The following is a 27,813-nucleotide window of genomic DNA, read 5'->3' as shown; positions in this document are numbered from 1 at the left end:
CAAAAACCAAAACTAGAGCTGGTGGCATGGTTCAGTGGGTAAACACGACTTGAGTTAGGAGAGACCCAACTCCCAGGACTGTCCTCTGATCGCCACACTTCCCTGCGGTTTAGACTTGTCCCTACATAAATGAAACTGGGCATGGTGGTGCACACCTCATCCCAGCACTCAGAAGGCAGAGGCAGGCTGGTCTATGAAGTGAGATCCTGTCTCAAAAAACAACCAAGCAAAAAAACCCCATAAATAATAGAATAAAAATATTTAAAAAAAACCCTTTACTAACATAATAGTACTAGTATTTATTTAGGATAAATATATGGGTCTTAGGTCAGATAAATATCAATATAATAAACAATACTTAGGACCAACTGTTAAAAAAACCCTTATCTGCCATTTTCAGAAATTTTTACCTACCATTCCAAATTTTGAAATGATTGTCTCATTCTCGTCAGTAACGTTATGGTGGGATTTTAGCGCTATTTTCATACTAATCGCTAGTTCCTTTCAGTGCAGTTTTTCGGTCAGTAGAGACATTCTGTAGCCAAAGCTGACATTTACCTCAGCAGCTCTCTCATTCTGTCCTGGAAGTGACATGATGGGCCCAGAAAAGGTCTCAGCTGAAGTTGCCTGAGCCATGATAAAGGCTACGTTTATGCTTCTGCCTGCCATGTTTTGTTTTGGTCTTGTTTTTTTTTTTTGAGACAGGGTTTCTCTGTGTGCTCTGTGTGTCCTAGAACTCACTTTGTAGAGCAGGCTGTTCTGGAACTCACAGAGATCTGCGTGCCTCTGCCTCCTGTGTGCCTGGATTAAAGGCGTGCGCCACCATTGCCCACCTGCCTGCCATGTGTTTTTAAAAGAGTTGGACATCAAGTTATTGAAATCACTGGAAAATGGTATGAACACGTCAACTCTTAGGTTACTAAGTTATATACTATATATCCACACTGTGGTCAACAGGCCACACACAGCAGTGGCTCCATTAGACGACACAGCCCAGTGATGCTGGACTGTACAAGCTGGAAAATGGCAAAATCCCCTAACTGCTTTTCTCAGCACGTGTCCTGCCGAGCGAAATGTAACAGACTTCTTCATTATGAAACACTGAATATTAAAGAGAATACTTTAGCCGCCTCCTCCCCAGTGGACAGCGTATCTCATGATACAGTCTAAGAGTGACTACGACGTTTCTGGTCCATTTAGACTGTGGATGCGGTAATCTTACCTGAAGTCACGGACAGACGTGTTAGACAGGTAAAGGGAAAGTATAGTCATCACATGACTCTGACCCAGCAGTGTGCTATCATGGATAGGGAACTACTGAGGGATGACAAAACTGGGGTGACTTAATGCCTATGACCCCAGCACTTGGGAGACTGAGGGAGGATTGTCAAGAGCAGCCTGGACTACACTGCGTGTCTCTGTCCCAAAACAAACAAAATAAAACCTCCACTCAGAAGGACTTGGTAACAGTCTTGCTCACTAACTTATGTACGTCTACTTCAGCAGAGAGTGACTATTTCACACTCATTCAATTCGGATTTAAATAACGGGTCCCACAAAGGTCGGGCTTGTGCTTGCACAGTGGAAACATGGGATGAGGTCACATCCTTGTCCGCCCATGGCGGCAAGCACAGAGCAGTAAGGCACATCCACGCCATCTGTGGGGCTGTGGGAACAGTGAAGTACACCTACAGCCTTCACAGAGCAGCTCCTCAAGTGGGCGGTGACACGTATTCAGGGAGACACTCGTACCAACACATCAAACACAAGTGCACAACACAGAAAAGTCACACAATTTCTCCGATAGGAAGTACATAACAGGGTGGAGGGCATGAAACAGGAACACTGTATAACCTCTACATTGCTCTGCTAGAAAAAAATCTACAAATGAAGGAAAAATAATTATAAACAAAAAGGCATATATGTTTTATAAGTTTTTTTTTTTTAAAGGTTAAAAATCTGCAAAGCTTGTATGTGATCCAGCTAGGATCTTACCCTGCAGACAGGCAGGAGTACATGCAGGTGTGTTAAGGCTAGCACAGGTATCTTAAATGGTTATCAAGGCTCTAAGCAATACAGAAGCCCATTAGTAGCCTGGCGTGGTAGCGCATGCCTGTAATCCCACTTGGGAGGCAGAGTTTGAGGCCACTTTGGGCTATATATTGTAGAGCCCCTGTTTCAAACCAAAAGGCATTAAAACCTAAGTCTGCAGTGGGATGGCTCAGCTTGCTGTCAAGCATGACAACCTGAGTTTGGTCCCTCTGAACTACATAGTGAAAGAGAACCAATGCCTGCAAGCTGTCCTCTGGCCACCATACATGTTCTGTAGCATGTGTGCATGCATGAATATGCACACATACGTAAGTTTAACAAAAAAATTAAAAACAGTGGCTTAGTATAACAATACAAAGGACCACATACTTGCACAGAGCAGCCCCCTAAACCCAGCAGGGAAGAAGCTGGGCATGGTGGCTGTACCTGTAATCCCAGCTCCTAGGAAACAGCCAGGAGGATCATGAGTTCTAGGGCAGCCTGGGCAACACAGGCCAACCATACCTTTAAGTGTACAATACAAAATCTGGTAAGACACATTTAAGGTTCCTTTGGCACTATTATCTCAGATTTAGCTGTGTGCTCCACTGCCATCAACTGCCCACGCTTCACTAAGGATAGATTTACATTTTTGTTGTAGCTGTCAACCGACTCAGTGGTTTGGAAGCTAAACTATTCTGACCTTGTTTCTGCTATTTTCAGTCTTTAATAAAATATACTTCATGGATTGGACAACTTGATGTCTGAAAGGCTATAAAAGGGATAATGATATAATCAATACGTGCAAGACATGCTGTGAAATTCAACCATAGGAAGAGAAGTGCTAAAGGGATTTTTTTAAAAAATCACTTTTTTCTTCCAAACTCTTTGAAGGCATAATTCTGTCTGGTGTGGATGCAACAAATTATCAAACTACACAGAAACAGGACAATGTCCACATTAACAGAAATGCATACATTTTTATGACCTCATAAATAAGTATGCACATTAGATAAATTGCACATGTGCTCCTGGTACTGGCATGAAAAGATTTAAAAATAAAATTAAAGTCATATGTAAATTTATCTTTATACAGGTAACAAGTCAGGAACTCTTTTTTTTTTTTTTCTTTTAAAGATTTATTTTGGGCCAGGCATGGTGGTGTACACCTTTAATCCCAGAACTCTGAAGACAGAAGTAGGCAGGTCTCTAATACCTAGTTAAGGGCCAGGTAGGCCCTGATTACCTGAAACCTTGCCTCAAAAATAAAAAAGTTTATTTTCATGTGTGGGGCATGTGAGTGCAGATCCACAGGAGGCCAGAAGAGGGCAGCAGATTCCCTGGAGCTAGAGTGAAAAGTAACAGAGATGCCCTGTGTCAGGGTTGGGAACTTGACTCCAGCAAGCTCGCCTATCCTGAGCCCAGCCTCCCACCCCTTCTTTTATTATTTTTTATAAACCAGTTTTTCTCCAGTAGCTGCTATCCAGTACAGAACTATTCTCTACACCAGTCTGCCGACATCTTCACAAGTCTAGCTGGGCTTGACTGTACACTTTCCCTCTTGGAAGAAGGGGGGTTGGGGAGGGTCATGTGACCTTCAAGTGAGTATGCAGCTACCAGTTCCTATCAGTCACTCACGATTCTGCCCTAACCGCACATAACATAGGTCTTGGGGCGTATGGGAGGGTCCCCATTTATGCGGCCACAGGGAGTCACATCCATGTTGGGTGCAGGCTTTCTGCTGTGGCTCCCCCACTGCTCTGTGAGTAAGCCTAACTAAGCTCAATGGGCTGTCTGTGGACGGTAAGAGGGGGTAGGCATTGTTTCTATCTCAACAGAAGGAATTTTATCAACAGCAGCCCATGAGAAAAATCAACTATGTTAACGCCAATTCCAAGAGATACACAAACAAGCAAAGCACCCATCCACATAAGCTTAAAAAATAAGTAAATAAAAGCAAGAGATGAAATTCTCCCGTGAAAAGATGCATCTTCAGCATCAAGGATGAAAAAGCTCATGAATTTGTATAACTAGCCCTGTTAATCCTTATTTTCCTGGCCAATTCCCTCTCAAGCTAACTACTCTGGACTAAGCCATTCTGACTTAGCACTTTTTCGTTACTACTCTTTTCTGATATAATATATAAGTAGCAGACTCTGTCATCTCTGAGACAGGGTCTCATGATGACCTGAGGCTGACTGAGAACTCACTATGGACATCAGGAAACCAGGGAGACCTACCTGCCTCTGCCCACCACACCCAGATATGAAGCCGACTCCTGACTTGTTCTCTATGTCTTTGGGAGGCTCTTGTGCCAAACACTTATGAGCAGCCAAATTTAGTCCCTGTGTATACTTACATTAAATAATAAATTTGTACAGTTCTTCTATGAAGTTTATATCAATCTATTTATTTTTGTTTTGATTTTGAGACAGGGTTTGGAATCTGTCCTGGAACTCTCTCTGTAGACCAGACTGAAAATGACCTCACAGAGATCTGCCTGCTTCTGCCTCCTGAGTGCTGGAATTAGAGGCATGTGCCACCACTGCCTGGCATATCAGTCTTATTTTTTGAACCCCCAATGGGACTCAAGGAAAATGCAGAACAAGAGTGAAGCTTTGCTCTCCCAAACCTTCCATACGTGAAGTTCGTATGGGGCTGGAGAAATGACTCAGTAATTCGGCACTGGCTGCTTGCTCTTCTAGAGGACCTGCGTTTGATTTCCAGCACCCTCATGGTGGCTTACAACTACACACAGTTCCAGTTCCAGAAAATCTAATGCTATTTTCTGGCCTCCAGAGGCACCAGGAATGCACACATTACATAGACATACATGTAGACAAAGCACCATGCACATAATAACTTAGAAAAAAAAAAGCTAAAGTGGCCAACACTATGTTTTAGCCTTGTTGAAATGCTTAAGGAACTTGAAGCATGCTAGCTAGTTATCTCACCTAGGAACTATTACCCCTAGATTTGTGTCATTTATTTTAACAGTGCCAGGTACTTAAATCAGGGGCTCATATATGCTGGGAAAACTCTCTACACTAAGCTACCCCTAACTAAACTCACTCTATTGACCAGCCGGCCTTGAACTCAGAGATCCACCTGCCTCTGCCTCCTGAGAATTAAGGGATAAGCCACTATGCTTCACCATTCATGTTATTTTTAGGATAAATTTTATCAGCAATAGAAAAATAACAGTCTGTAAACAAAGCACAGGTAAATAGCATTATTTACAATACATTATTATATGGTAACTAGATTCATATCCATTAATATGGAAAGGAAGGTTCTAAGTAAAAAACAAACCAATAGCATGAGATGTAGTAGGTTTTTGTTATTTGAGAATGTTATATGTAGCCCTTGCTGGCCTGGAACTCTGAGATCTACCCCCTTCACCCGCTAGGATCAAAGCTAACAGGGGAGACAGAGTTCTCTGAAGGGAACAATATAAAACCATGGAATGATAAACACAAATTTCCCCAAAGCTGTTTCCTTTGGGACGGTAAAAAGGAATGGAATAGAACGTATTAAGAAGGCTGGTCATGCCAGAATAACCAAAACAATTTAAGACCTGAGGCAGGAGGATCACAGTGAGTTCCAAGTGGAAGAGTATTAAGGGAGGTGTCAGTTTTATCTTCTCAGGTCTACTTAGTCTGGGTAGTGGTTAGTATCAGCAAAACTGTTAAACAGTATTTTTCTGTTTTAAATACTACTCCTAATGAACTTGAGGTGGTATATCATCCAGAGCTGCAGAACGACCAGCATTATATATTAAGGATCTCCTAAAGCACTATGAATTACATTTCAGAGAACTAGATTTATTTCTGTATGTTAATCATAAATCACAAATATTTTATTTTAAAATACATTTAATAAAAATAACCATACTTTTACATATTTTTACATGTGTAGAATATTTACAAGTTCTCTTCTACAGCATTTAATGTTCCCTATTTTTTTCTATTATTTGCCTTTTGGATTATTTCTTTCAGCAGTGAAACACTGTCCATTGTTGGCTGTAACTAAAAAATTAGCTTCTTGGGCAATATTCCTGAAAGGAAAACAAAAAGGTTGTTCAGGCACTGCATTCCAATGCCATTAGCTGACTGACAACACCTGTTAAACATTAACACAGTACACTTAGGAACTGCGGGACAAAGGCTGGAGAACTGGCTCAGCTCTTAAGAGCACTCACTGCTCTCTCAGAGAACCCGGGTCCAACTGCCAACAGCCACACAGCAGCTCAAAGCCACCAGTACTGCCAGTTCCAGGGATCCGATGCCCTCTTCTGTTCTTCACAGGTACTGCACACATGTGGTACAGAGACATACATGCAAATAAAATACCCATATGCATAAAAATAAATTAAATTAAAAAAAAATAACAAAGTCAAAAAAAAAATTATCCGGGCATTGGTGGCATAAGCCTTTTATCCCAGCACTTGGAAAGTAGAAGCAGGCAGATCTCTGTGAGTTTGAGGCCAGCCTGGTCTACTACAGAGATCTGGGACAGAGACACAGACACACACATACCCCATCAAAAAAAGAAAAAAAAAAGAAAAGAAAAAAAGAAAAAGCTGGGTGTGCTGAAGATACATTTAGTCCTAGCACTCAAGAGGCAGAGGGAGGTGGATCTTGTAAATATAAGGCCAGCAAACCAGTCAGAGATACATAGTGAGAGGCTTCGTGCCAAACAAACAAACAAAAAAAGCAAAACAAAACAAAAATACAAAAGGGGGACACAATGGGTGTGTGTGCCAGGGCTAGAAAGTTGCGCGGTCGTCCAGAGCGGGGAGCCCAGATTTGGTCCCTGGAGTGTGCATGTGCACTTCCTGCAATGCCAGCTTTGGCATCTGAAGCCTCTTCCGGTCTCCACAGATGGCAGAGTCACAGACAGCCACACAAAAGCTTATTATGAGGGGAGCGGTGAGGGTAAGAAGGCACCCATGGAGAGCTCTCACAACTGAGGTCTACTCAAAAGGACCTGAAGGATCCTCAGTTGAGGGTTTAAACAGCTCACGGCTCCATTTTCTTAACTGGCTTCCAGTCACTAGCTATACACGAGCTATTTAGTGCTTTCTGATGTCACTTCTTTCATTTGTTTGTTTGTTGGTTACCAATGGGGATCTTTACCTTGTTCTAAGGCCTCTGTTCTTTTTCGTTTCGTTGCCATGGCTGGATTTGGCTGTTCCTTTAGGGCTTCCGCTGGACAGTTTGGTCTTGGAAGCTGGCATCCAGGTGTTGGCCCTGGACGATTACTGAAATACTTAGTCTTCAATGCCTTTTCAAAGAAAATAAACCCAATGTAAGGTCCATCTCTTTTGTTTTATTTTAGCCGAGGCCTAACTGCAAAGCACTGGCTGGTATGAAACCTGGCATTAGCCCAGGCTGGCCGCCCACTTGTAGCACTCCTCCTGCTTGTTCTGAGTGTTGGGTGGCAGGCATGCAGCACCATGCCCAGCTCGAAAGTAATGCTTCAATGTTTGTGCTGCATGTAGGAAAATATAGCCCCAAATTGTTGATAGCATTAAAAATAGTATGTAATACCCCATGTCCCAAAGCAAAGAATCAGTATCAAGAATGTGGTTATAACTACTACAGATAAACATCAGCATCCTACAACTGGCTGGTGCTGTTACTGCAGGAGGGGGGCTCACTCCCTTCTCATATTTCTAACAGCATAGACTGTACTGGAATCTATGAACTACAAATACAATAATCCACTGCAAATGGGTGAAAATTCACTTAGACTTATCCAAGGTTTCTATTAACCACTAGACTATAATATTGCAGCATTTACAAACTTTATAAAAGTAGTTTCCTCTCAAATGACAAGTTTGTCAGTTAATGCCTATTTATAATATACTAGGACTATCCAACAGCCACTGTAGTTTAATCACTCTGGGTATGTCTCCCAGAGTCAGAGCATGGTGCCACATGCCTGTAGTTGGGAGGCTGAGGCGAGATCAGGACTTTTCTAAGAGTATAATGTATTTTGATCATTTTCTTTCCCCTTTCCCAACTCCTCCCAGTTCCTCTGGACCCACCCATCTTCTTATTCTTCTCTTTCAAAACAAAAAAGTTGGTGGGCAGTAGTGGCACACACCTTTAATTCCAACACTCAGAAGGCAGAGGAAGGCAGATCTCTGTGAGTTCGGGTCAGCCTGGTCTACAGAGCTAGTTCTAGGATAGTCAGAGCTACACAGAGACACGGTTTCGAAAACAAACAAAAAAATATGCTCATCTGAAATACAACAGTTTGAGTGAACACACATACACACCTTAGGCAAGCATAAATTCTTACATGTAAAATTTAATATCAGCCTGGAAAGTGTTTATAACTTGGGGAAAGGGAACAAATACATACACCCCCATGCGATATAAATCTTCTTGATATTTAAAGGCTATTAGAAAATCTTAGACATTTGAATTTTGTTTTATTAATGCTGCCAAGATGATCCTTAGTTTCCTAATATAAGTACCTGTGAAGCTGTGATTCTAGCACACGGATTAAACAGGAACAAGCCTTGGATGAGATCGAGCAAGTCGTCTCCTGCTGCAATGAAGATGTGTTGCAGTGGGATCCCAGGGAAACTCTTAAAAGTCACATAATCTGGAAGACTACACATGTCCTGAAAGAAAATTTACAGTTCAAACTTAAGTAAAGCATTTAGAGACAGAAATGAAACAAAGAAACAAAACAAAAAAGCAAAACATAAGAAAAAAGAGGGATCTGTCTGCCTGTGTCAACCGAGTGCTCGGATTAAATGTGTGTGCCACCACTGCCTAGCCCCTATGGCTAACTAGTGGCTTAGCTTTATTTGTTAGGTCATAAACAAAACATCACCACAGCTCTTGATTATAATTAAATGCCACCATGGCCACCTATGAGGATACTTTGTAAATTAGTTCAGTGACAGAGTACTTATCCAGCATGGAGAAGGCCTTGGTCCTTTGGCACTTCAGCACTAGCTATGTAGCTGCACACCTGCGCAGCAAACACACCTTGCAGAGCATGACCACCTTCAGAGAACACAGAACGGCTTACCGGCCACTGCTCTTCAGTTGGTGTACCCAAGGTTTCAAATATTCTCGTTAGCTGATCAAGGTCTGAATCTCCAGGCAAAAAAGGAACCTAAAAGTAAGAAATAGACATTTCAAGGCTGTTATTGAGAATGATTACATGAAAAATGCTATAAAATGTTGTAATAAAAAAATTAAACTTAGGGCTGGAGAGATGGCTCAGTGGGTAGTTAAGAGCACTGGCTGCTCTTCCAGAGGTCCTGAGTTCAATTCCCAGCAACCACATGGTGGCTCCCAACCATCTGTAAGGGAATCTGATGCCCTCTTCTGTCATAATAGAGCACTCATATAAAATAAAATACATCAATAAATAAATTTAAAACAAACAAACAAACAACAGTAACAACAACAAAACCAAACCAAAATGCCTAACTCTGCAACAATTAAACACTTACGTCAATAGGGCTGGAAAGAGCTAAAACAGCTGTTAAAAGCACTGACTTCCATTATCGGTTTATTGCTTTTCAGCTCCAAACTCACCTTCTGCCCTCTCTGTAAAAAGCAAATCTGGGCAGTTTCTAGCAGGTACATACATCAATTCTTTATTGATTCTTTGGTAATTTCGCATCATGCACTACACACAGTTTGAAGCGCTTCCCTCGGCGCCCTAGAGCAGATTTCCAACACACTCCACACAGCAGATTTTTAAATTTTATTATTTCCTATTATGAACAAATGCATGTACATCTGTGTACCATGTTCATGCCTAGCACCCTCAGAGGGTAGACGAGGGTATGAAATTGAGAGCTACCGTGAACCAGGTGCTGGATCTCGGGTCCTCTTCAGTGCCGAGTCATCAGTCTAGCGCCCAAAAAGCTGAGTTTGGAAGTTACCAGAAGAGACTCAAAGCAACTTTGCGGCCATCTAATCCTCGGCCATGCCTTTGAGCAGTGTCTAGAGTCAAGCCCTGGAATTCTTCCCTGGATGATTTCAGTGGTGGGCAATAGTGACTGTTGCTTACATCTGATACTCTTAGGATTAGTTCAAGTACTTATTAGCCAACTTTTCACTGTCGTCATCCCACTACAGTGGTGAGTGAGGGACTGGGTGGAACAGTCTCACTCTGTAACACAGGCCAACTTCAAACTCAAGGTAATTTTTCCTGCCTCAGCCTCCCAGGTGCTGGAATCACAGTGTAAGCCACCACACTTTCTATTTTTAAATGTTCCTGAACAAATTAACGTGTGACTTGTAGGAAGATAAGGCCTACCAGGCCGAGAGATGAGCCCACCTGGAGTCTACCTGAGGGCCTAGCAACAGGTGCTGTCAGAGGTCCTGATCGTGCCTAGCCAATGAGGGGGAGTGACCATGCAATATCACTGGGTCGAATGCAGTCTGGGTGTGGGGAGGAGGGTATATAAAGCTCTCCCCATTGCTGAATAAACAAGTCTGCTTTTTGTTTTACCTGACTCCTGCTGTCTATGCCATTGATTCTCTACCTTCTCACACCTTCCCCCCCAATCAACAGTTTGTTTTCTAACGGGTCCAGAGTTTGTAGAAGCTCTAGTAGGAAGAATTCAAAAATGTCTCAAGCTTGTGCAGAAAACATTTTATCAACTGAGTTATTTTACCAGCCTCTGTAATGGTTAATCTTGTCAGCCTGGTGGAATGTACAATCACCAAGAAAACAAACCTTAGTCAGGCGGTAGTGGTGCACACCTTTAATCCCAGCACTCAGGAAGCAGAGGCAGGTGGATCTCTGTGAGTTTGAGGCCAGCCTGGTCTACAGAGCTAGTTCCAGGACAGCCAAGACTGTAACACAGAGAAACCCTGTTTCGAAAAACCAAAAACCTCGCTCAAGAGATTCACTGGGAAGGCAGAATTCAGGAGGGTGACAGCCTCTAGGGTAAGAAACAGCAGCAAACTGAACAGAGTTCAGAGTTTATATGAGGTTTCTTAGTTTGGGGAGGCTTCCCAGAGTGGCTTGGGATTGGTGGGATTTCAAGCCCTGGTCCTGGGGCCAAGTCAGGGTGTTTTCCCTTATGCTCAGAGATTTGTCTTCTTTTTTTTTTTTTTGGTTTTTGGTGAGGTTTGTTGTGATTGTGTGAAGTGGAGAGTACTGGGGAAACTTTCCCCTAGTGGAGCAGAGCTGTTAACAACTTCCATGGGAAACCCAACCTTTCTCAGCCAGAGCAGAGTTGTTACATTTGCAATGGGGAAACCTTTCCCTGGAGCAGGGCTGTTAACTGTATTTATGATGATTCTGTTGTTATTCCTTGGCTCCAGACTGCCATGATACTGTCCCAACCCAGCTACGATGCTTACATTTGTAAATTGTGTTCATTAAAGAGGTCAGGGTCAGGGATCCAGGATTAAATAAAAGGGAGTAGATACGAGCATTTACCTCTCTTCCGTTGCCATGACTTCTCTGCCATGATGGACTATACTCTCAGGCTGTGAACCTAAACAAAGCCACCCTTCCTTAATGTTATTTGTCAGGTATTTTGTCATAGCAATGTGAAAATGACCATGATTCCTCCCAAGTCGCTGAGGCTTTGTTTTGTGAGACAGAATTTTACCATGCAACTCAATCTAGTCTTGGGCTCACTTTGACCCTCCTGCCTCACTCTCCCACATCCTAGGACTATAGTAACTGTTGAAACTAACTTTTAACAAACTGACTTTGCTTATCAATTTCTTGTTGTAGGATTATGATGAAAAGATAATTCCTAAAAAATTATGAGAATTTTATCAACCGTACTTAAGCGTGTACATGAATTTAGGACTTACCCTTAGAAGCAATTCTGCTAATATACAGCCAACAGCCCACATGTCCACACCCACACCATACATCCTAGCTCCAAACAGTAATTCAGGGGCCCGGTACCATCTAGGAAAGAATGAAATAATATCATACGAGAATCCAACTACTAAGGCTAATGTTTTTTTTTTGGACAGGGTCTCACTAAGAAGCTCTGATGTCCTGAACTCAGTATGTAGACCAGGCTGGCCTCAAACTCACAGAGATCTGCCTGTCTCGGCCTCCCGAGTGCTGGGGTTAAAGGCGTGCACCGTCACTGTCCAGCTAAGGCGAATTGTTAAAAGATAAACTATCCTTGCATATTTTTAGAACGAACCACTCACCATGAGTCCTGAAGCACCCTGCCTTGCCAGGTCTCAAGAATACTATTCCTGAAATTCTATCCAAAATTTATTTTCTACTACACTTTTCCCATTAATATGCTAGCATATAACTTTTCTAAAATCCAAATGCATCAAATCCTTGTCTCATTCTTTCTTAAATTTCTTGTTTTTTATTTTTTTGAAAACAGGATCTTAAGCAGTTTAGTCCGGTCTCAAGATCACTAATTAAGGCAAACCCTGAATTAAGATTTATTGACTATTTTATGTATCTGTATGTATAACTTTATGCCAGAAGAGCGCCATCAGATCCCACTATAGAAAGTTGTTGAGAAACCCTGTGGTTTCTGGGAATGGAACTCAGGACCTCTGGAAGAACAGCTGTGCTCTTAACTGGAGAGAACTCCTCTCTAGCCCATACCTAGAAGTTTTGATCTTCCTGCCTCTGCATTTAGAAGTGTTGGGATTTCAAGTGAGACACCATGTCTGACCCCCTAACTCTTTTATTATTATTATTATTATTATTATTTTGGTTCCACCTCACCAATTTGGTTCTGCCTCCCAATGTTGAAATTAAAGGAGCTTGACACCATGCCCCACTTAGAATTTTTCTGAGTGAAAAGAGTTATTCGGAGATTCAAAGTATAGTTAAGTTAATCGCTATCTCATCAAAAATATATCTGAAGACTGAGTTAATTAGATTCTTTCTGAAAGAGCTTTGTGTTTTTACTGTGGCTTTGTGTTTTACTTATATTAGACTTAATATAAGAAGGGCTGGATTTCAGACAACACCAACAGGGACTCACTCCCGAGTTCTGCAAAGGTATTTCAGAGAAGTTAGCTGATGCTCAGTTGTGATAACTAGCCTAACACCTAAACTCTCAATTTCTTAAGGCGTTCTCACCTGGTCACAACCTGATGCGTGTAAGCCCTATTGGGACTCCCAAATGACTTGGCCAGGCCAAAATCTGCCAGTTTCAGAACTCCATTCTCATCCAACAACAAGTTGTTTGGTTTCAAATCCTGTATCAAACAAAATCAAGTAGGATTAGAGGAAAATAACATAATGATACATTTAACTAGCTTACCTAACTACGTACCTTATGTATTAATTTATTTGATTCAGAGTCTTACGTAGCCCAGGCTGGCTTTGAATTCACTAGGTAATGAAAAAGGGCAAACTTGACTTTCTGATGCTTCTACCTTTACTCCCAAGTGCTGGACTGCAGTGTATGGAGCAAATGTGATGTTGAAGATTGGAATATAGGACTTCATATATGTTAGGATTTGTTTACTAACTAAGCTATGGCCTCAGCTCCTGTTAGCTTAACTTTAAAACAAGAAAACTAGGCATACTGGCACAGACTGGTAGGAAAGTGAAGACAAAGGATAATGAATACACAGACAGCCCGGGGGTGGTGGTTTGAATGTAACTGGCCCCCAAAGGGTGTGGCACTAGTAGGAGGTCTGGCTTTGCTGGAGGAAGAGTGTCACTGTGCTCTGAGGGCTCTGAGGTCTCTTTCGTTCACAATTCCCTCAGTGTAACACACAGACCGCCATGTCATTCTGTACACTGCCATGTCACCCGCCATGATGATAATGGTCTGAACCTCTGAAACTGTAAGTGAACCACCTTCAATTAAATGTTTTCCCTTATAGTCTGGCGGTCCTAGCACAAGCCTTTAATCCCAGCACTCTGGAGGCAGAGGCAGGCGGATCTCTGTGAGTTCGAGGCCAGCCTGTTATACAAGAACTCATTCCAGGACAGGCACCATAGCTACAGAGAAACCCTGCCCTGAAAAAAAGGTTTCCTTCTAACAGTTGCTGTGGTCATGGTGTCTTTTCACAACAACAGAAACCCTAACTAAGACTTTTGGCTAAAGGGGAAGACCCCATCTTCAAAACAAAAACCACCAACTGAGCTGGCAATGTGGTTCAGCAGGTAGAGCCATCTGCAGTAAACTTAATGATCTAAATTTTATTCTCAGGATCCACAGAGTGGCTGGCGAGAACTGACACATACCCTTCTTCACTTATGCACCTGCACTCACACACATAAACACATGCATTCAAATACATAAAATAAAAACCTGAACTAACCAATGACATAAAGTTTAATTAAACTTAAGCAGCAACATTAAAAGTCAGGTGTAGTAAAACACACCTACAAGCCCAGAAATGAGGAGTTGAAATCAGAAGAATCAAGAATTTGAGGCCAACCTGGGCTACATGAAAAACCCCAGGCCATCCTTGAATACAAATCAAGACTTCTCATGGGTGGATGGATGGACGGATGGAGCATTACTTAAAATCTTACCCTGTGTAGAATCCAATGCTGATGTAAATATTCTAACCCCTGAAGAGTCATCAACATGTAGGCTTTAATGTGGGATGGTGTCAACACAAGACTACTGTCCTTTATTATAACCTATAAAGTAGACAGGCAACACACAAGTATGTTCCATTATTCCAAACGAACTCTAACAAATAAAAAAATACACAGAATGTACCCATACACATGTATTTCTTTTGTTTGTTTGTTTGTTTATGGCTTGTTGAGACAGGGGTTCTCTGTGTAGCTTTGGAACCAGTCCTGGCACTCGCTCTGTAGACCAGGCTGGCCTTAAACTCAAAGAGATTTGACTGCCTCTGCCTCCCCAGTGCTAGGATTAAAGGCATGCCACCATGCCCGGCTCATACACATGTACTTCTATGAGAGGTTATCCAACTTCCCTTTAGAAGATATCACACGAATTTCCAAAATTAGCAGGTTAAAAAGCATCATCATTTTCAGGAGAAAGCAATACTGTGCACACTACAACTCTGGATTACTAGTATCAAATATCAGGGCTGGCAAGAGAGCTCACTGGTTAAGAGCTCTCTTCCAGGAGCCGGGTTCAATTCCTAGCACCAATATGGCAGCTTGCAACTATCTGTAACTCCAGTTCCAGAGGATCTGACATCCTCACAGACATACATGCAGGTAAAACACCAATGCATATAAAATAAATTAATATTATATTTATAATTTTAAAATTTATAATACATAAATAAATCTTTAAGAGGAAAACAGAAAAGTGAGCAGTAGCATGGTGGGCAGGCTGGGCCAGGCTACTGGCAGGGGAAGCGTGAGCAGCAACGCAGCAGGCGTGACAACAGCAGTGGCCTCCAGAAACTATCTGACCACTGGAGCCTCAGCCTCACCAATGCTAGGAGGAATAATCACCTGAGCCTTGGGGCCATAGGCACCTAGAGTTCGAGGCCAGCCTGGTCTACAAAAAGGCAACCAAAATATTGGAAGAAATCAACAAATTCCTTAAAGAAATCAAGACCAAGAAAAAGCAATCAAACAGGTGAAAGAAATGGTTCAAGACTAGAAAACTGAAATAGAGGCAATAAAAAAAAAAAAAAACCAAGAGCAATCTGGAAAAGGAAAATCTCAGTAAATAATCAGGAACTACAGATGCAAGCATAAACGACAGAATACAAGAGATGGAAGAGATAATCTCAGGCATAGAAGATATGAGAGAGGAAATAGATTAATCGAAGAAAGTTAAATCCAATAAATTCTTAACACAAAACATCCAGGATATCTGGGATACCATGAAAAAACTAAACCTAAGAATAATAGGGATAGAAGAAGGAGAAGTCCAGCTCAAAGGTACAGAAAATATACCCAGCAAAATCATAGGAGAAAACCTTCCCAGCCTAAAGAAGGATATGCCAACAAAAATTCAGGGAACTTCCCAGGGGAGGCCTTAACCTCTCAGGAGAGGATGGGAAGTAGGGTGGGGAAAGGGGAGGAAAAGGACGGGGGTGGGGGTGGGAGTGGAGGGAGATTGGGTATGCAAATAAATAAAAAAATAAATAAATTTTAAAAAGAAGCTTACAGAACACCAAATAGACCTTACCAAAAAAGGAAGTACCCTTGTCACATAATAATCAAAACACTAAACATACAGAATAAAGAAAATATTAAAGAAAAAGGCCAAGTAACATATAAAGGCAGACCTATCAGAATTACAGCTGACTTCTTGATGGAAACAATGAAAGCCAGAAGGTCCTGGTCAGGTGTTATACAGACATTAAGAGACCACGGATGCCAGTACAGAATACTATATCCAACAAAGCTTTCAATCAACACAGACAGAGAAAACAAGATATTCTCTGCTGGGCTGTGGTGGCACATGTCTTTAATTCCAGCACTTGGGAGGCAGAGGCAAGCAGATCCACCTAGAAAGGCGAAAAAAGACAAAATCTCCTGAGTAAACTAGGTGTGTGGGAGGCAGGGGGAGCGGAGAGAAGAGGAAAAGAAGGTAGGGGAGTAGGAAAAAAATGTATAGCTCAATTAAAAACAACAAATAAAAATTTTTACAAAAGTATTGAATGTCTGTAGGCTTTGTTCGTACCTTCTGACAAGTGCATTTAGTATTGCTTTGGGAAATCACTTCATCCCAGCTCAGGTCACATGGTAAAAGTAAGACCGATCTAACCTCTACCTGAGACCTCCTCACTATAGCAACTTTGCCAAGAGACAGGATGCTTAAGAACAGATATATGACCTATGACCTAAAACTTAATATCATTCAAGAAACCCAAATAATGCCCGTTGGTTGTGGTGCACACCTTTAGTCTCAGTGCTCAGGAGGCACAGGCAGGCCAATCTCTGAGTTTGAAGTCAGCCTGCGCTGTAGAGCAAGCTCCAGGACAGCCAGAGCTCCACAAAACAAAATAAAACAAACAAAAAACCAGAAACCCAAGTACTTACAGCAGAATCAAAGGGAGTCAAGCATTTCCTTACCAGGGTAATTAGACTAAGACTACCAAGCTTGGAATTGGCTGGGAAAATAGAGTGAAATGTAAGCTCATGACTGATGGCAACAGAGAGGAAAAGAGAACCGAATCCAATGATTATCTGTAAGCTCTGCTAGTTTATTGTAAGACGTATTGGTTCCTTTTATTACTGGGCAATATTTTCTTATATGGGTGACGAATCTGCTTAAATATCCACTAGATGAAGTACATTTTAGCTGTTTCCAATTTTAATGAACACCCATACACCAAGTGATTTCTTTGCTAGCAATGTTTTTTTCTTGGATAAATAGCAAACAATGGTTGATAGATTACATTATTACTAATGACTGCAATTTTACTAATGTTATTATACATAATATTGGTAAATTAGTGGTATTGATGCTAGGACCTATAAGATATAGCATTGTCACCAGCCTATATACTTAGCAAATTCCTTTTATTATTTGATACTGTGTTATAAAAAATCCCTTTTACCTTTGATATGATAGTAAATGTGACTTTAATTTTAGAACAAACTGTCTTATTTTCAAAAGTTACTATATTACTTATTATATACATTATATATTACTTATTATATACACTATATTACATATTATATACAATTATATATAAGTAATATATATTACAGCACACACACACACAAAACTGTTGCAATCAAACCAGCAATGTATGAAAATTCTAGTTGTTTTAAATCCTTGAGTTGTCAGTTTTTCTGAGATTCAATTAATGAAAAGCATGAGACTTTAAAAAAATCTAAATCTCTGTACTTAATACTAGAAGTACAGCTAAATGTAAAGAAATCAGAGGTCTTTTTGACTTCTGCAAGAGAGCCATTTTTTGTGGGTCAGTATCCTATTAAAACAAAACAAACACACAGGTTCCACTCTCACTACATGGGGAAAGTCTCTAGGAACCCTAATCTTACCTCCAGGTCAGTTTCCATGAAATCAAAGACAAGGCTAATGTTAGATTTATGTCCAAATGCATCAAGGAGCTGCAAAGCAAAGCAAAGTAAAACAAAGCAATTATATTGTTATTCTGTATTAATGTTGGAATTTAGTGTTGATGAAAACTTTTTTTAAGAATTATTTGTTTGCTTCCTCTCCCACCCTGCCCCACAGTACTGGCAGATGCTCTAACAGAAAAGGTTGAGACCAGATATCACTATGTAACTCAAGCTGACCTAGAGCCTGCTATGTGGTCCAGACTGGCCTGAACTCACAACCTGCCTTCCTCTGCCACTATCTCTCAGTAATTATAATACAAATGTGCACTGCCTGACTTAAAATTTTAAACTGCTGGTAATTTCCTGTAAACATGAAAGTCTTTTATTAACATTCGCCCCATTTTTTGACAGGAGTTAGTTTTCTCAGGCACAAAAATATTAAATCTTACTTAACAAACTCACTAAAAACTTAAAAACTCCTCTCCCTAAACCCCCAAGTATTAGAATAAAAAAATAAATCAAAATTCCACAGCCCTGATGGTGGTGGCACACGCCTTTAATCCCAGCACTAAAGGTAGAGGCAGGTAGATTTCTGAGTTCATGACCAGCATGGTCTACAGAGAGCATTCCAGGACAGGCTACACAGAAAAATACTGTCTCAAAAACCAAACCAAATCAAACCAAACCAAACCAAACAAGAAGAGAAATTTTCACCTTAGTTTCTAGTTGAAAAAAATTTTCTGGGATTGGGGATAGGGCTCAGCAGTTATAGCCTTGTCACATACATAAAACTGGACCAGAGTTCAGATTCAGAAACCATGTAAACTCCAGGTAGGAAAGGTGTGCCTGCAATTCCAGCCTTAGAAGGGAAAAAGGGTTTCCCAGAGCAAGTTAACTAACAAAACCACCCAAATCACCGAGCTCTGGTTTTGAAGGAGAGTCTCTGCCTTGTCATGGTGATGCACACCTTTAATCCCAGCACTCAGTAGGCAGAGGCTACAGAGTGAGTTCCAGGACAGGCAGAGCTACACAGAAAAACCCTGTCTCAAACAAAAGAAGATAAAAGCCAAATAAATGAATAAATAAATAAAATTCTAAGCAAAATGCTTAAGAAAATTCTTGTCAGGCAAAGTGATACACACTTGTAGTTCCAGTACAGTAATTACAGCAACTGACTGTAACAGGGTCCCACACCTTAGCACAACAGACTCCATTATGGGAAAACCATTCAGGTCATAAAACTCAGTGTGTAGATAGTACCACCTGCCAAATGAAAACAAAGACCTAATCCATCAAAGTCCATAGTTCTGGGAAAACGTACTAACCTTGCTTCTTTTTGGCTTCTATAGCTCCGATTCTGGCTAACTGTTCTTATTAACTGAAGAATGTCAACCCAGAATATGCTTTTTGTGTATAAAAGCTCACTTTGAGAAATGCTTGGTGCTACACTGGATTCCAGTCAGTGTAGCTGCCAGCCAGTTAATAAGACTCATTAACTTATTAACTCTATTGGCTTGAACCCAAGCCTGAGTTGTCTTCTCTGGTGGATACCCCACAACACCAATTACTTGGAAGGCAAGATCACCTGCGTCTATGAGTTCAAGGCAACACTACACAAAAGGCCACCAAACAAAACAAGAAAAAGAGTCTCTTCTAAAGCTCATCTGTCATCCACTGAATGTGTGACTGCCCACTGCAGGTACTACTTACTGCAGGCACCATAAATGCCTTCAATTGGCTAGCTGGCAAAAATCGAAAGAACATATTCCAGCCCTCATGCAGACAAAAAGAAAGGTTCTGTATCTGAATGCAAGCTGCTACTTTTAACCCTGTGCCTACAGCTCTCTAGGACTCAAAATAATTTCTGACGAAATTAGCCTGTATGGCAACACCTGACTCAACGCATCATCATGCATAATGCTAATGATACTACTCACAGCAAAAGTGGGACAGAAGATACATTTCAAGTCAGGCGGTGGGGGTGCACACCTTTAAAGGCTTAATTAAGCCCAGTATCGGGAGGCAGAGACAGTTTGGTCTCAGTGAGTTTGAGGCCAGCCTGGTTTACAAAGCAAGTTCCAGAACATTCAGGAATGTTGCACAAGAAACCCTATCTTGAAAAACCAAAAAATAAAGAAAATAAATTTCAAGCTGACCAACTTTCAAGGCTCAGCTACATTAACTCATCTTGCTGAGCCTCTGATCAACATTCACCATATTCAGAATATGGAGGATCCCAAAAGCAAACAACTTAGATCATACTCACACCAATTATATTGGGATGACTGAGCTCCTGTAACAGTTTTATCTCTCTTAAGGCTGTTCTATTTATACCTATGGAAAAAGAATGCAAAAATGAACAATGATTCTCAAATCTCGAACCTTTAACAAATGTGTTTTTTAGAAAAGGCCATTTCAGGAAATAAACATTTCACACATAAAAAAAAAAAACAAATAATTTTTACTATTTGTGTAAGTTCTTTTTCTCACATTGTTTTAAAGTGACTTAACATCGTCTATGAAAAATGGTGAAGTACTTATTTCTACAGCACATCATTCTGAAAATCCTTACATTACAGACATGCAACAGACGTGATAAATCTTCTCTCCTGTCCAACAAACATTAGAGGAAGACTCTGTGTGCTAATAGCAAAATGGCACTAAGGACACCTTTTTTTCAATACAAATGACCACAGATGAGGACTTTTTCATAGTAACTATTATCTGCTACACTGGGCCTGACACTCTAAAAGGCTTTGGAATAAGAAGTAAATCTTTCCCTAATGTGTCCAATTTATAGAAACTTTGTGTTCTGTGAAGATGTATCCTTCAATTTTTCAAAGCAATTAGAAAACCAGAAATGCACTGGGCGGATTTAATCCCAGCACTCGGGAGGCAGAGGCAGGCGGATCTCTGTGAGTTCGAGACCAGCCTGGTCTACAAGAGCTAGTTCCAGGACAGGCTCCAAAGCGACAGAGAAACCCTGTCTCAAAAAACAAAACAAAACAAAACCAGAAATACAAAAGGTTACAACACCAAAACCAGCACGGAGGACATCCACTCAAGGGCCCAACAACCTTACTGCCCTCCATTTAATTTACATGATTTGAATCCTTCCAATGCTTTTATGTTGTTTGTTTTTCTTTTTTCGGCTTTGAGACAGGGTTTCTCTATAGCTTCGGAGCCTGTCCTCGAACTCAGATCTGCCACTATCGCATGGCTTGAACGTTGTTTCTATCAGGCTTGTCTTTACTCGAGACCAGTGGTCTCAACCTTCGTAATGTTTTAATACAGTTCATGTTGTAGTGACCTCAACCATAAAATTATTGCTATTGCTACTTCTTAACTATAATTTTGGCTACTGTTATGAATCATAATGTGAATATATGATATACAAGATATCTGACATACCAGCACTGTGAAAGAGATGTTTGACCTCCAAAGGGGTCGAGACCCACAGGTTGAGAACCACTGTATTAGAGACACTGTAATAATGCTATAGAATTATTTGTCAGCTCTCACTGGCATTTTCCTCATCTCCTCAGATCAGAATAAATGCATCTCCTATTTGGTCAAATTATATGTAATACTTACCATCTTTAGCTTCTGATCTGTGTCCAAGTTTGATCTGGGAGAGAAAGTGGGGGAAACCAAAACACATTAACAATGTGCGGAGGATGGAGGTGGTGCAGGGGTTGAGAACACTGAATGCTTCCAAAGGACCCAGGTTCAATTTCCAGCAACCACACACAGCTTACAACCGCCAGCTCCACTGGGATCTAATGCCCACTTCTGACCTTGTACAAGTGGTGCACAGACAGACACAGAAGTGAAGCACTGATGCACATACAACAACAAAAATTTTAAAATAAAACTAAACAAAAACTCGCAATGTGTTAATATATAATCTACATGCACAACAACTTATGTACAAGCAGGACGGCCACGGTGGTGCACACCTGTCGTCTCAATACTTGGGAGGCAGAGCCTGGGCTACAGAGCAAGATTCTGCTTCAAATGGGTCGAAACAGCTAGACTGATGGGCATTCCTTTAATCCTAGCACTCATGAAACAAAGCAGCAGATCTCCTGAGTTAGAATTTGAGTAAAGTCAGGTTTACATCCTGAGTTTTAGACCCTGTCTTAAAAAAAATTGTAGCGATAAGGTAGATCATGAGAACAACTGGGAATTCAAAGGCTGAAAGTATTGCCCAGGAACAGAGTGAGTCATGACAGTGGAAGGCAGAGTTGGAGCTCCAGCACAGCAGGACCAAAATGAATCAAGCATATACTTTAACCTTCTGAACTACACATGCAAACAACAGGCTCATCTGCTAACTGTACAATTTAATGTTAAACCTCTGGACCCACAATGTGGAAGCGAAGAATTACCACAAGCTGTTCTCTGACATGTACCATAAAACATGCTGTGGTACATGTAAACACACACACAAACAATAACTGATTCCTTTATGCTCCCACCTTCTTTGTTTTTTTGAGACAGGGTTTCTCTGTATAGCCCTGGCTGTCCTGGACCTCACTCTGTAGGTCAGGTTAGCCTCAAATTCACATTGATCTGCCTGCCTCTGCCTTGAGTGCTTTTGGGGAGATTAAAGGGACTAAAGTTTGCATGATGCACCTCCACCGCCTGGCTCCCCCTTTTTATTTAAGTTTTTGTTTATTTTGCTTTGTTTTTGAGAAAGGCTCTTGCTATACATAGTCCAGGTTGGCCCTAACTTTCAAATCCTCATCTTAGCCTCTGAATACTACGCTTATACGTGTTAATTACTACATCCAGATATCCTTTTATCTTTTCAAGTTAAATAGAGACCAGCAACAGAGGGTATGCTACTTTATTTCTCCAAAATTACTTCAATTTAGTATACTTGGGAGAAAAAAATGGCATGAACAGAAAATAACACATATAGTTGGTAATATGTCCAATAATCCAATGTTTTTTACAAAACAAACTCATAAAATGTAACAGATGTAAGAAACAGTTAACATTGACTAAGCATAGCTCACTATGCTAAGAAGTTTAGTCTCATACAAAGCAGTAACCAGGTCAAAGAGCATTCTGCTCCTAAGTACTTTATACAACAGTTGTCAATCACTGAAAAATGACCTCTGGAAAACACGTATACTTCCTTTAGAAAAAAGCTGCTAATGTATACTACAAAGAGAACCTTCTATTTAAAAGCAGGCCACATATCACAGCACAAAATGTAAGACAGAGGGCACTGACAAACTGATTATAAAATTTATATGGGGAAGAACTCAAATAGACACACAATAAAAATAGAATAATCTCAAACTGGGTGGCAGTGGCATACACCTTTAATCTCAGCAGGTGGACCTCTGTGAGTTAGAGGCCAGCCTGGACTGCAGAGGAAGTTCTAAGACAGGGTTACACAGACAAACTCTATCTCAAAAACAAACAAACAAAAAACAAGAACAAAAAAAACCCCATGAAACCAACAACTAAGAATTATCTCATGAAGTCCTTTATCACCAAGATTGAAGTGATTAGTATTCTGCTATGCTTAAATCAGCTAAAATTTTTAAACAACTCCAAGACTTCACTCCATCCCCCTCATACACTTACACAAACTGTCCTCTAACATAGCAGCATGGCTCTCACCCCGAGATACCATACATACACAAAATACTTAAACATTCAGAAGCAAAAATCAGTAATATAGGCTAGGAATGTGGCTCAATGACAAAGCACTTGCCTAGAATGCTCAAGGCCCTGGGTTCAACCTGCATACACGCTCATGGAGGCACACATGCATACATATAAATAAAAGTTTAAGGGGGAGAGGAGTCCTGGGGAGATGGTTCGGTGGGGAACACTGGTTCTGCAAGCATGAGGATGTGAATTCCAACCCTCGGCATCTATGTAAAAGGCCAATCATGACTATGTGTGCCTGAAGTCCCACCACGGGGAGACTGGAACAGAAGATTCAGAGGGCTTGCTGGTGAGCCAGCCAATCATCCAGTCTGTCTTGCTAGACAAACCAAAATTGCAAGCATCAGGCTTTATTGAGAGCCCTTGTTTCAAAGGCAATCAAGACAAAGAACAGTGGAGGAAGTCAGATGTCCTACTGTGGCATGCAGGGGCAGACTTGAAAAACACCTGCACATACCACAAATACCTAGGAGACATACTCACACAGCAACGCAAAGCCATCAACAGGGCAAACTGGCTAAGTAAGCTAAGAAACAGAAAAAAACATGGCAATTTCATGTAATTTTTTAAATATTCATTTTATGTGCATGGGTATTGCCTGCATGCATATCTGTGGACCACATGCATGCTCTGTGCCTGCTGAGGACAGAAGCAGATGTTGGATCTCCTGGAACTGGAGTATCGGACAGTTGTTAGCCACCACATGAGTCCTGGGAACTTGGGTCTTCTATAAGAACAGCCAGTGCCCTTCACTGTTAAGTCACACCAGCGGTATTTTTATTTGAAGAAGTCCAAGTCATAGTAAAAGCAGTTTAATGAGTCTTTTTTTTTTTTGTAAAATCAAAAAAGGTTGTCAGCAAATGAACATGAGTAGAAGTTATGAGGGTTGAAAAAGGAAGGGTCACAGCACCAAACCCTCAATGTTCACAGAAGAAAGTACAAATGATGTCTAAGTTTGAGGGAAGACCCTCAAACCAGCCAAATGTTCAGTGATGTGGGAGTGTCATATATCAATCTGTTGATTTCATTGGTTAAGTAATAAACAAACTGCTTGGGCTCATAGCTTAGAACATAGGTGGGTGGAGTAAACAGAACAGAATGCTGGGAGGAAGAGGAAGTGAGGTAAGACACCTCAGACAGAGACGCCATGCTCCGCTCTCCCGGCAGACGCGATTCAACTCCGACCTAGGATGGACATAGGCTAGAATCTTCCCGGTAAGCGCACCTTGGGGTGCAACACAGATGATTAGAAATGGGCTAAATTAATATGTGAGAATTAGCCTAGAAGAGGCTAGATAGAAATGGGCCAAGCAGTGTTTAAATGAATACAGTTTGTGTGTTGTTATTTCGGGACATAAGCTAGCCAGGCAGCCGGGGTGCTGGGGACGCAGCCCCACCGCTCCATATTACAACAGTTCAGGAGATAAATATCAATGGAAAGTTAAAGAAACTAAAAAAACAAAACAAGAGATAATATAGTATGTTAAAAGCCTTTGCTTATTAGTAACTTTTAAAACCACAAAAATGAATTATTTGAAATAAAATAAGTATTAAAGTCACCTTTAAGGAAGAAACATTTTATAATGACATAGGATACCTAGAACAAGAGATAGAGGCAGGAGTTACATAGTAACTTTTGAGGCTGGTCATAAGGGCTTTTAAAAAGGCGAAACAAGTCCCTTGGCTGCAGCACAGACCTTTAATCCCAGCACTCGGGAGGCAGAGGCAGGGGGATCTCTGTGAGTTCGAGGCCAGCCTGGTCTACAAGAGCTAGTTCCAGGAGAGGTTCCAAAGCCACAGAGAAACCCTGTCTCAAAAAACAAAAACAAAAAAACAAGTGACAAAGAGGACCTGGGAGGCTGGAAGAGGGAAGCCTGGTCATTCACACTTCAAGGGAGTAATGAACGTATAAAGGAGGAAAACAGAATATGGAGGTCAACGACACCAACAGGCCCTGAGTCATGTGAGGAAAAACAGAGTGGTCCTGAGATGGCCACGGAGTTCGGTCGTGTGAGAAAGAGCATCGGACAGCTCTAGTCCTAGCCTCAGCAACTATTAGCTGTGTGATCTTGAAGTCATCTAACTCACGCCCCTCAGGGTGAAACAAGGACACTTTGACCTATTCTACAGGCTGTCTGAAACTGGGGGAAGAAAAGTAAGTCGAAGCGTCTGGCGTGCAGGAAGCTATGTCAGAAGCGTTCTCAATGAATTTGAAGCGTTCTCAATGAATTTAAGTTTAAGAGTCACTTCAATCATTTTAGAAAGGGTACCACATCCACGTTGTTAATGCCGATGAAAACCTTTGTGCACAGATAACATAGCTATAACCAACCACCTGTGGCCTGGAAAGACCATGGCATCCAAAGAACTGAGGAGATGGCAGTACCTGCCTCCTTGGCCAACAACGACCAACTTTTATGGAGCAAAAAGTTCTGGTTTATATCGTTTGACCAAAAACTGGTTCAGCTCGAGTTCCACTTTGAAACACAGACCCTAATTGTCTCTAGAAGGCGGGCAACTCCCACCATCAGAGCGTGATGGTGCGTCTTAAAACAGAGCAAAACGTAAATACCTGCAATCCCGGCACTCGGGAGGCAGAGGCAGGAGGATTTCCTCGAGCTGGAGACCAACCTGGACTACATAGCAAGACTGTCTCAAAGACAACTGGTCACGCCAATCAACTGATCGTGCACAAGTATTCTGTAAGAGTTGCCTGGCGTGCTGGAGCACGCCTACGAACCCAGCACTCGCACGGCAGAGAAGCGGAAGGCTACAGCAGTTCTAGGCCAGCCGGGTCTAAACAGAGCCAGCGAGGGCTACGTGGCAAGCAAGACACAAAGACCAGAGAGACAACGACGTAAAAGGTAACTCACTTTCTTAATGGCGACAATCTGGTTGGTGTTCTTATCTCTGGCCTTATAGACCGTAGCAAACTAGAAAGGAAGGCAGTGAGAGGTCTTTACGTGGTTGGTTCTGGGTCCCCTCCCCTACCCCTTTTTTAAACCCAGGATCCGGAGCGTTCTCGCAGCGGCTTGCTAGGCGGCCGGACGGCCTCTAGTCCAGAAGGGAGGGAGGCCCGGGAGGCTGCGACGGGGCACCAGTCAGGCCACCCTCCCCGAAAGAGAGCCCGCGATGGCCGGGCTGTGCCAGCGTGAGAAGGACCTCCTCACCTGTCCCTCCCCGAGGAAGTCCAGCTTCTCATAGCGCTTCGCTCGAGACTTCACGTCCACAGCCATGCGAGTGGGAAGCCTGACTCCAGCAGAAAGCCAGGGCCGCCACCCCGCAGGAATTTAAAGCGTCTAAAAGCTCCCAACAGCTACTTCCGTCCACTGGGCGCACTCAACCTCTGTGGGCGGGGCCGGCCCTACGGAAGCTGGTAGGGGCCAGGAGGGGTGCCACGTGCGCACCGAGGCCGGAAGCGACGTCTTTTAGCTAGCTGTCAATTCGTTAATGTTTTTGTGTTTGGTTTTAGCTTGGATTTGCTTCGCTTCCAAGGATAGGTCAGCGTTACGACACGGTGTTTCTGAGTTCGGGAGTTTAGCTAGGGTGTAAGGCTTGGCCCCGCACTGGTTTTACTTTCCGTTGTCCTGTCGCCCCAGTAGCTATGGACACCAAACCCCTCCTTCTAAGGAGAGCCAAATTCTTAAAGGCTGATTTATGAACAGGCCAAGGGAAGCAAAATCCAGCCCTGCTGAACATTATGTTATAGAACATGTCTTTTGTCTTCTATAAAATCTAAACTAATGAATTAAGAAAAACAGCGTTTAGACATAGTAACACTGTCAGCTGTGATTATGCTTCAAGCCTATCTGTCTGCCAGATAACTGGCTCCAGCAATGGTTTCCGTTTGAGTCATATTTTTGTCTTCATATCGCTCCCGTTTGCAGGGTGGTTTTGCTGAGACCTCAGTTCTCTGCTGAATTTAAGAATTTATTTTCACATTGTTCAGCTTTTTCTCTCTCGAGAAAACAAATGAAGCCAAAATTACTTCTAAACCAAGAATCACACGTTTTAATGCCATTGCTTTTAATTTTTATTTTATGTGTATGGTGTTTTGCCTGCATGTGTCTGAGTATCATAGGTGCACAGTGCCCACGAAGGTGAGGAGAGGGCATTGGATCCCCAGGAACTGGAGTTACAAATGGCTGTGAGCCACCATGT

The 27,813-nt window shown here is 41.8% G+C and overlaps 1 protein-coding gene across 2 annotated transcripts; it reads right to left on the bottom strand.

The window, feature by feature from the left end:
* Nucleotides 1-670: 670 nt before the first annotated feature.
* Nucleotides 671-27,020, bottom strand: Cdk7 (cyclin dependent kinase 7). 2 transcript variants are annotated; one of them, XM_075976184.1, is made up of 12 exons: nt 26,823-27,020; nt 26,526-26,585; nt 21,556-21,589; nt 20,228-20,295; nt 17,941-18,009; nt 14,518-14,628; nt 13,105-13,223; nt 11,850-11,949; nt 9,085-9,171; nt 8,519-8,668; nt 7,170-7,317; nt 671-6,088 (listed from the first exon to the last, which is right to left on the bottom strand). In XM_075976184.1, the coding sequence occupies exons 1-12, from the start codon at nt 26,886-26,888 to the stop codon at nt 6,060-6,062; spliced, it is 1,041 nt and encodes a 346-aa protein (XP_075832299.1). In that variant the 5' UTR covers nt 26,889-27,020; the 3' UTR covers nt 671-6,059. The 2 variants fall into 2 exon arrangements, with proteins under 2 accessions (XP_075832299.1, XP_075832300.1); XM_075976185.1 differs by lacking the exons at nt 21,556-21,589; nt 26,526-26,585; nt 26,823-27,020 and having other exon boundaries at nt 5,889-6,088; nt 20,230-20,277.
* Between the last annotated feature and the right edge of the window lie 793 nt (nt 27,021-27,813).

Source organism: Microtus pennsylvanicus, chromosome 6, assembly GCF_037038515.1.
Source record: "Microtus pennsylvanicus isolate mMicPen1 chromosome 6, mMicPen1.hap1, whole genome shotgun sequence".
Classification (NCBI taxonomy): domain Eukaryota; kingdom Metazoa; phylum Chordata; class Mammalia; order Rodentia; family Cricetidae; genus Microtus; species Microtus pennsylvanicus.
This window is presented reverse-complemented; position numbering and strand designations above follow the sequence as displayed.

What these genes read in the sequence shown, in the direction of transcription:
- Cdk7 (XM_075976184.1), bottom strand. Translation starts at nt 26,888, where the DNA reads ATGGCTGTGGACGTGAAGTCTCGAGCGAAGCGCTATGAGAAGCTGGAC. An exon ending in ACGCATCAGGTTGTGACCAG is followed by an intron (nt 11,950 to 13,104) that starts GTGAGAACGCCT and finishes ATTCTTTCCTAG; the next exon opens with ATGGTACCGGGCCCCTGAAT. An exon ending in CAACTGAAGAGCAGTGGCCG is followed by an intron (nt 8,669 to 9,084) that starts GTAAGCCGTTCT and finishes ATTTTCTTTCAG; the next exon opens with GACATGTGTAGTCTTCCAGA.